Source organism: Elephas maximus, chromosome 3, assembly GCF_024166365.1.
Source record: "Elephas maximus indicus isolate mEleMax1 chromosome 3, mEleMax1 primary haplotype, whole genome shotgun sequence".
Lineage (NCBI taxonomy): Eukaryota > Metazoa > Chordata > Mammalia > Proboscidea > Elephantidae > Elephas > Elephas maximus.
In genome coordinates, this window is record NC_064821.1 from 84321366 (window position 1) to 84330803 (window position 9438).

At 44.5% G+C, this 9438-nt stretch overlaps 2 protein-coding genes across 19 annotated transcripts in view; one reads left to right on the plus strand and one right to left on the minus strand.

The window, feature by feature from the left end:
* ZMYND12 (zinc finger MYND-type containing 12) overlaps positions 1-8476 on the minus strand; it is a 39105-nt gene extending 30629 nt beyond the window's left edge. Inside the window, exon 1 of the mRNA XM_049878999.1 lies at positions 7729-8476. Within this exon, the coding sequence (XP_049734956.1) occupies positions 7729-7838 (110 nt within the window). The 5' untranslated portion in view covers positions 7839-8476. The remainder of the gene's footprint in view (positions 1-7728) is intronic.
* LOC126072973 (phosphopantothenate--cysteine ligase) overlaps positions 8282-9438 on the plus strand; it is a 151784-nt gene continuing 150627 nt past the window's right edge. For 5 of the 18 annotated variants that reach the window (XM_049878971.1, XM_049878972.1, XM_049878970.1 and 2 more), the window contains exons 1-2: positions 8283-8845; positions 9227-9337. In XM_049878971.1, coding sequence (XP_049734928.1) covers positions 8338-8845; positions 9227-9337 — 619 coding nt within the window. In that variant the 5' untranslated portion in view covers positions 8283-8337. Of the gene's footprint in view, positions 8846-9226; positions 9338-9438 lie in introns of all 18 variants that reach the window. The other 13 variants (XR_007516628.1, XR_007516627.1, XM_049878982.1 and 10 more) reach the window with 7 other exon arrangements.

The following is a 9438-nucleotide window of genomic DNA, read 5'->3' on the forward strand; positions in this document are numbered from 1 at the left end:
CACATTCTTCTCATATAGTCCAGCTTCTCCGATTATTTGCTCAGCATACAGATTGAATAAATATGGTGAAAGGATACAACCCGACGCACACCTTTCCTGACTTTAAACCACATAGTATTGCCTTGTTCTGTTTGAATAACCGACTCTTGATCTATGTACAGGTTCCTCGTGAGCACTATTAAGCGTTCTGGAATTCCCATTCTTCGCAATGTTATCCATAATTTGTTATGATCCACACAGTTGAATGCCTTTATACAGTCAATAAAACATAGGTAAACATCTTTCTGGCATTCTCTGCTTTCAGCCAGGATCTACCTGATACCAGCAATGACATCTGTCATCCCACGTCCTCTTCTGAATCTGGCTTGAATTTCTGGCAGTTACTTACTGATATACTGCAGCAACTGCTTTGAATTGTCTTCAGCAAAATTTTACCTGTGTTTGGCATTAAGGATAATGTTCAATAACTTCTGCATTCTGTTGGATCACCTTTCTTTGGAATGGGAACAAATGTGGATCTTTTCCAGTCTGTAGGTCAGGTACTCAGCTTCCAGATTTCTTGGCATAGATGAGTGAGCTCCTCCAGCGCTGCATCCATTTGTTGAAACAACTCAACTGGTATTCCATCAATGCCTTCAGTGCAGCTTGGACTTCTTCCTTCAATACCAGCAGTTCTTGATCACCATGCTACCTCCTGAAATGGTTGAACGTCAACCAATTCTTTTTGGTACAGTGACGCTGTGTATTCCTTCTTTTGATGCTTCCTGTGTCTATTAATGTTTTCCCCGTAGAATCCTTTCATATTGCAACTAGAAGCTTGAAATTTTTCTTCAGTTCTTTCAGCTTGAGAAATGCCAAGCATGTTCTTCCCTTTTGGTTTTCTAACTCCAGGTCTTTGCCCATTTCATTATAACACTTTACTTTGTCTTCTCAAGCCACCCTCTTTTACTTCAATGTTTCTTCCATTTGCTTTAGCTGCTATACACTCAAGAGCAAATATTATACTCTCATTTGACATACATCTTGGTCCTTTCTTTCTTTCCTGTCTTTTTAATGACCTTTTGCTTTCTTCATGTATGATGTCCTTGATGTCATTCTACAGCTCATCTGATCGTCAATCATTAAGTGTTCAAGGTGTCAAATCTATTTTTGAGATGGTCTCTAAATTCAGGTGTGATACACTCCATGTTGTATTTTGGTTCTCGCAGACTTGTTTTAATATTCTTCAGCTTCAATTTTAACTTGCACATGAGCAATTGATGGTCTGTGCTGTTGTCAGCCCCTGGCCTTGTTCTGACTGATATTGGATTCCTCCATCGTCTCTTTTCACAAATGTATACCTGTGTATTCTATCTGGTGAGGTCCATGTGTATAGTCGCTGTTTATGTTGTTGGAAAAAGGTATTTGCAATGACTAAGTCACTGGTTTCCCAATTACATCATGTGATCTCCAGTGTTGCATCTATCACCAAGGCCATATTTTCTAAATAACGATCCTTCTTCATTTCCAACATTCACATTCCAATCACCAGTAATTATCAACACATCTGGATTGCATGTTTGATCAATTTCAGACTGTAAAATCTGGTAAAAATCTTCAATTTCTTCATCTTTGGCATTAGTGGTTGGTGTAAAATTGAATAATAGTCATATTAACTGGTCTTCTTTGTAGGCATATGCATATTATCCTATCACTCTACACCGGATAGACCTTGAAATGTTCGTTTTGACAACGAATGTCACGTCATTCCTCTTCAAGCTGTCATTCCTGGCACAGTACACCAAATGATTGTCCAATTCAAAATGGCCAATCCACAAAAACGGTATACAAAACACTACTACAATGCAGAAGAAAAACTAGATAACTGGGAGCTCCTAAAAATCAAACACCTATGCTCATTCAAAGACTTCACCAAAAGAGTAAAAAGATTACCTACAGACTGGGAAAAAGTTTTTAGCTATGACATTTCTGATCAGCGCCTGATCTCTAAAATCTACATGATACTGTGAAAACTCAACTACAAAAAAGACAAATAACCCAATTAAAAAATGGACAAAAGATATGAACAGACACTTCACTAAAGAAGACATTCAGGTAGCTAACAGAGACATGAGGAAATGTTCACGATCATTAGCCATGAGAGAAATGCAAATCAAAACTACAATGAGATTCCATCTCACTCCAACACGGCTGGCATTAATCCAAAAAACACAAAACAATAAATGGTGGAGAGGCTGTAGAGAGGCTGAAACACTTATACACTGCTGGTGGGAATGTAAAACGGTACAACCACTTTGGAAATCGATTTGGTACTTCCTTAAAAAGCCAGAAATAGAACTACCATATGATCCAGCAATCCCACTCCTTGGAATATATCCTAGAGAAATAAGAGCCTTTACACGAACAGATATATGCACACCCGTGTTTACTGCCACACTGTTTACAACAGCAAAAAGATGGAAGCAACCAAGGTGCCCATCAACGGATGAATGGATAAATTATGTATATTCACACAATGGAATACTACATATCGATAAAGAGCAGTGATGAATCTGTGAAACATTTCGTAACATGGAGGAATCTGGAAGGCATTATGCTAAGTGAAATTAGTTGCAAAAGGACAAATATTGTATAAGACCACTATTATAAGAACTGGAGAAACGGTTTAAACAGAGAAGAAAATATTCTTTGATGGTTACAAGGGGGGGAGGGAGGGAGGGTGGGAAAGAGGTATTCACTAATTAGATAGTAGATAAGAACTACTTAAGGTGATGGGAAAGGCAACACACAATACAGGGGAGGTCAGCACAACTGGACTAAACCAAAAGCAAAGAAGTTTCCTGAATAAACTGAATGCTTCAAAGCCCAGCGAAGCAGGGGCAGCGGTTTGGGGACCATTGTTTCAGGGAACATCTAAGTCAATTGGCTTAATAAAACCTATTAAGAAAACATCCTGCATCCGCTTTGGAGAGTGGCGTCTGCGGTCTTAAACACTAGCAAGCAGCCATCTAAAATGCATCAGTTGGTCTCAAGCCACCTGGAGCAAAGGAAAATGAAGAACACTAAGGATACAAGGTAATTACAAGCCTAAGAGACAGAAAGGGCCACTTAAACCAGAGAGTACATCAGCCTAAGACCAGAACTAGATGGTGCCGGGCTACAACTGATGACTGCCCTGACAGGGAACACAAAAGAGAACCCCTGAGGGAGGAGAGCAGTGGGATGCAGACCCCAAATTCTCATAAAAAGGCCAGACTTAATGGTCTGAGACTAGAAGGACCCCGGTGGTCATGGCTCCCAGACCTCCTTTCGGCCCAGGACAGGAACCATTTCCAAAGCCAACTCTTCAGACAGGGATTGGACTGGACAATGGGTTGGAGAGGGATGCTGGTGAGGAGGGAGCTTCTTGGATCAGGTGGACGCTTGAGACTATGTTGGCATCTCCTGTCTGGAGGGGAGATGAGAGGGTAGAGGGGGCTAGATGCTGGCAAAATGGACATGAAAAGAGATAGTGGAGGGAGGGAGTGGGCTGTCTTATTAGAGGGAGAGCAACTGGGAGTATGTAGCAAGATGTATATGAGTTTTGTATGAGAGACTGACTTGATTTGTAAACTTTCACTTAAAGCACAATTAAAAAAAAAAAAGTCCAATCCATTCCATTTCAACTCACTAATGCCTAGGATATAGATGTTTATGTGTTCCATTTCATATTTGACAAATTCCAAGTTTCCTAGATTCACACTTTGTACATTCCACATTCTGATTATTAATGGATGTTTAAAGCTGTTTCTTCTCATTTTGAGTCATGGCACATCATCAAATGAAGGTCCCAAAAGCTTGAGTCCACCTAAGTCATTTAGGCGGAGTCTACCCTGAGGGGGCAGCTCTTTCCCAGTCCTATTTTGAGTGTCTTCTAACCTGAGGGACTCATCTTCAGGCACTGTATCGGACAATCTGCTGCTGCTATTCATTAGGTTTTCACTGGCTAATTTTTTCAGAACTAAACTACCAGGTCTTTCTTCCTAATCTTAGTCTGAAAACTCCACTGAAACCTATCAGATGATGACCCTGCTGGTAGGTGAAACACCACTGGTATAGCTTCCAGCATCACAGCAACACACAAGCCACCGAAGTACAACAAACTGACAGATGAGTGGTGGATTTATTATATACTTTCTGAATTTATTACATACTTTGTATTTTCAAGTTTCACACAGTACACATTAATTTCATTTATAATCAGGAAAAAAGTTATTTGCAGAAAAAAACTTATGAATTCAAATTGACTGTCCTTCCTACTCCTTAAATTTGGGATGAGGAAAGAGAATGAATATTTACTGAGTGCCAACTCTGTCCCAGGGATGGTGCTAGGTGCTTTACAATAACCGTCAAAACTTGTGGAGGAGGGGTATGTAAAAGTTCCCATTTTTTAAACATGGAACAATTACCTTAGTTTTATTTATTTTTTGAAAAATCTTAGCACTAAAATCCCCAAGACACAAGGGCAGAGAAACCTGGAGAAAAGACAGGGAGGAAGAAGAGGAGAAAACCTTTAAGAGAATTAAAGGAAGTAAAAGAAGAAAATGGAAAAAAATGGAGGGTATGGGCATAGAAATGATCATTTATTCATGTATTCATCAAATATTTACTGCCAATCATTGTAAGATACCTTGTTGGAGACCATGGGGCATACACAGACGGATCTGATACAGATCAAAAGATATACATGACAGTCCTTCTACACACATCCAACATAATACCCTGCGTTAACAGGGCATAAAAATCCAGGAGATAACACGCTTGCCAACAACTAAAGCAAAAATGGAAAATAACAATCATCTGAGAGGTATAGAGTAACTACAAAGTGAATTGAGAGGAAGAAGGAATTACTCTGGCTGGAGGGATGAAGGGGATGGGTGTTTTAAGGAGAGAGGTTGCTTACACCAGGCAAAGGACCCCAATTCTCCCCTAAATGCCAGGCTTGTGCTTGCAATTGCTTACTGGCCAACCCTCCCAAGGTGCCCTGAAGGCCACTCAAGCTCTGTGTTCCCAACCAAATATGTCACCCACCACCTTCCCCCTCCCATGTTCCTTGCCTCAGTTAATAGATTTATTATCCATTTCGAAGTTGGTTTAAATTCAACAAATGTTCACTGAGTGCCTGTATATGCTGTGGCTAAGTCTAGTGAAAGACCCAGACATTAAACAATACAAAAATATAAAAACATAGGAATATGGAGAAAAATGGTACTTGTGAGAGAATAATGGGAGAGGGTGTTAAGGTCGAGTTTTCAAGAAAGCACTTTCTGAAGAAATGACTTAAGCTGAGAAGTGAAGGATAGGAGGGAGCCAGGAAGATTCATGGTTAAAGGATATGTCCCCAGTAGAGAGAACAGCTTTGGCAAAGAAATCAAGAGGAAAGGGCTTACAAATTAAAACTGAAAGAAAGCCCTTGTAACTAGGGCAAGGCAAGGAAGGGGCAGGTGTGGTGGGAAATGAAAGAAGAGGTAACCAGGACAAGGTCATGCAGGGTTCCGTAGGTTCTGTTCAAATTCTGGAACTGTACTCTAAATGTAATGAAGCCACCAAAGACAAAATAGCAATGAAAACACAGATGCTGCCCCTGCCCTCTTGGGGCATACAGCCTACAGACAATCAAATAACAGATTCCAATCTCATGTCCTAAGTGTTAGGATAGGAGAAGTGAGAACATTTAGAAAGGACACCTAATCCATTCTGTAAGAGGTATAAAAAAAGTAAGAGGTATATAGGGTAGGAAACAAATGGTTGTCATCAAGTTGATTCTAACTCATGGTGACCCCATGTGTTGCAGAATAGAACTGTGCTTCACAGGGTTTTCAAGGCTGTGACCTTTTGGAAGCAGACTGCTAGGCCTTTCTTTCAAGGTACCTCTGGGTGGGTTGGAAGAGCCCACCTTCTGGTTAGTAGTTAAGTGATTAACTGTTTGCACCACCCAGTGACTCCTTTGTAAGGCTGGAGGGGTGGGTTAAAGCCTCCTGAAGGAAGTGACACTTAACCTGAGACCTGAAGGATAAAGAGAAGTTATCAAGATGAAGTGGAGAAGGAAGAGTGTTTCAGGTAAAGCGAACAGAGTATGCAAGGGCCTTGGGGTGATACAGGATACAGTGAAAGATGCATGTTAAGTGTGACAAATGCACAGAATAGGAAAGGCAAGGGATGAGGCTGATGTGGTAACCAGTGGTCCATCATGAAGGGCCTTGTTCATGTATTTAGCTTTTATCGTAAGAGTAGTCAGGAGCTAGGGGCAAACAGAGAAGTCACTCTTGACTCTGACTTTTCCGTTGCTCATCAGGTTTCAGTGATATTATCTCGGAAGTATTTCTCCCATTTCCTGAGCTACTGTCTTAATTCAAGCCCCATCACTCCGCTCTTGGACCACTGAAACAGCTTCTAAATTGGTCATGCAGCCTTCAGTGTCTCCTCTCCAATCTTCCACACTGCTCCCTGTCATCCTTCCTTAGCACAAATGAGAGCATGACATTCCTCAGCTCGAAACCATTCATGGTTCCCCAGAGGGTAAATTCCAAACTCCTTAATCTTGATCCCATGCCATTTGGCCCTAACCTTTATCTTCTTGGTTTCAACTTCTACCACTACCTATCACAATGATTTTCAAACTTTTTGGACTCAATCCACAATAAAAAATACCTCTTACCAACACACACACATATTCACACAAAACACTAAAACCAGTGTCAAGAAACAATTCGAGTAGACTGTACTCTGGTAACTTCTATTCATGTTTTTGCTTGTTTTAAATGCTGGTCGTAACTTATTCATGATCTGCTAATAAGTCCTGGCCTGCAGTTTGAAAATCACTGACTGCTCCTTCCACTACCATCTTCTCTACTCAGCTCTTGGCAAACTCTGTTCTTTCACCCTTTGCTCCAGCTGTCCTGGACATGAGGAATGCTCTACCCCTCTTCATTGTTCCTGCACCAAGCAAGTTCCTACCGACCTTTCAAGACTCAGCGCAAAGGTTGCTTCCTCAGAAACCTTTCTAGATAATGCCTTGGTCACCGTGTTTCCATCCTCAGAGGTCCCAGGGCATAGTACACCCTGAGTGACAGCACTTGTCATGTAGGGTATATTATAATGACTTTAAAAAAAAAAAAAAAGTCAGTTGGCTCTGGACTAGGTTTCTGGAAGGCAGCAACCTAGTTGTCTTATCTCAGGCCCCAAAATAGGGTCTAATATGAAGCAGAAGTCAGGGGACGTCTTGCTAAATAAATGAAAACAAAATTCATCTTGTACTACCCTCCCCATCTTGGCGTTACACCAGACCTAATGGCCTTATATTCAAACACGGAAGTCTTTCCCCTCTTAGAACCTTCCTGTGTCTTTATGACATATATCACTCTCTGAAATTATCTTTTCTGTTTTTTTACTTATGTCTCCCCCATTAGGATGTTTGCTCTTTGAGGGTCCTGGTCTATTGAGTTCTCCCCAGTAACTGCAGCACCTAGAACAGGGCAGTGGGACCTCAATTAACATTTGGTGATGGATGAATAAGTGGAGAAGGAGGCAGACGAGGCCACAGGAGTCTTAGGGACCTGTATGAAGGCACCTTGAGTGGCTCCTGGCACAGTCGGAGGACTGAGCTAATGCAGGGCACACAGACCCAGACCCGGGAATAGGAGGGAGATTGGGAGTTGAGGCTTCCGGGTGCGACGTTCCAGGGCCTACCAGTAGTAAGTGACTGTGCAGGCCGTGCACACCCGCTCGGCCGGGGCTTCGCACACCTCACAGCAGAGCCGGCGCCCCTTAGGCACCGCCAGCGGGTAGATGACGTTCATGTTGCAGACAGCGGCGTCGGTCTCTAGGACGGTTGCCGGGAGAGGATACGCGGGACCCTGGCGTCACGTGACGACCACGGGGCGTATTCGTTCTTCGTATTTCACGGAAAGGGACAGCGTGGCTCGACTGACAACCGGAGTCTATTTGTAAGGTTAAAACACATACAAAATCTACAACTCTCAAAAGTTAAATGGCCGGCCTCTCCAACTCTAACAAAGTCCAAATCCAGGAAGGTCTAGACGGTGGCCGGTACGAATCAAATAGGACCAGTTTTTTGCCCAGGAACCTAAGCGAGATGCCCAGTCGAGAATTCCATTCAGTGCAATGTCACCTTCCGGGGGCTCCGCGGCAGAATTACCAGGCATTTCCAGACGTGCAGAGAGGGTAGCGGACCGCCCACTCGCGGTTGCGGCTGCGCAGAGAGGAGGTCTAGGGGCAGGGGGCGTGGCGCCGGGGGAGCGGCAGCGTGCGTAGGCTCCGGGAGACGCTACGGCATTAATGGCGGAAGTGGACTTAGCTGCCGAGTTCCCTCAGCCGGCCGGTGTTACGCGCTGGGCCGAGCTTATGGCTCGCTTCGCGGCTAGGCTGGGCGCGCAGGGCCGGCGGGTGGTGTTGATCACGTCGGGCGGCACCAAGGTCCCCCTGGAAGCGCGAGCAGTGCGCTTCCTAGACAACTTCAGCAGCGGGCGGCGCGGTGCAACCTCGGCCGAGGCCTTCCTGGCCGCGGGATACGGAGTCCTGTTCTTGAGCCGCGCCCGCTCCGCTTTCCCCTTTGCCCACCGCTTCCCGCCGCAGACCTGGCTGTCGGCTCTTCGGCCCACCGACTCAGCCCATTCTGGCCTGCTGTGCTTGGAGGCCGAAGAGAAGGCGCTCCCGGGCTTCGCTGCAGCCTTGCGGAGCTACCAAGAGGCTGCGGTAGCCGGCACTTTCCTCGCGGTAGAGTTCACCACTTTGGCGGACTATTTGCATCTGCTGCAGGCTGCGGCCCAGGCACTCAATCCTCTAGGTGCGTGCCCTAGGAGTCCCCGGATTGCCTGGAGGCAGAGCCGCATCTCCCTAGCCACGTGCTCACTTAAATCCAGCCACACCCGTTGCAGTAGAGTCGAATCCAACTCAGAGGACCCTATAGGACAGAGTAGAACTGCCCCATAGGATTTCCTAGGCTGAAATCTTTATGGGAGCAGATTGCCATGTCTTTCTCCCTAGGAGTGGCTTGGTGGGTTGGAACTGCCGACCTTTCGGTTAGCAGCCAAGCGCTTAACCACTGCTCCAACAGTTGTCAACTTACCCCCTGATTAGCATCTCACAGCCAGGGAACTCGAGTTGAAAAGCAGCTAATCTCATACCACTTCGCGATTTCTGTTATACGCTGTGCTTCTCTTTGCAGGCCCTTCTGCGATGTTCTACCTGGCTGCGGCTGTGTCAGATTTCTATGTTCCTGTCTCTGAAATGCCTGAACACAAGATCCAGTCATCTGGGGGCCCACTGCAGGTGATAGGTGCTTCTCTTCCAGAGACCTGGTTCCCTGTAACCAATCTTGGGTTGATTTCCTCTTGACCTAGAAATGGCCTTTCTGCATTTCGAATGTGCTAGGCACTG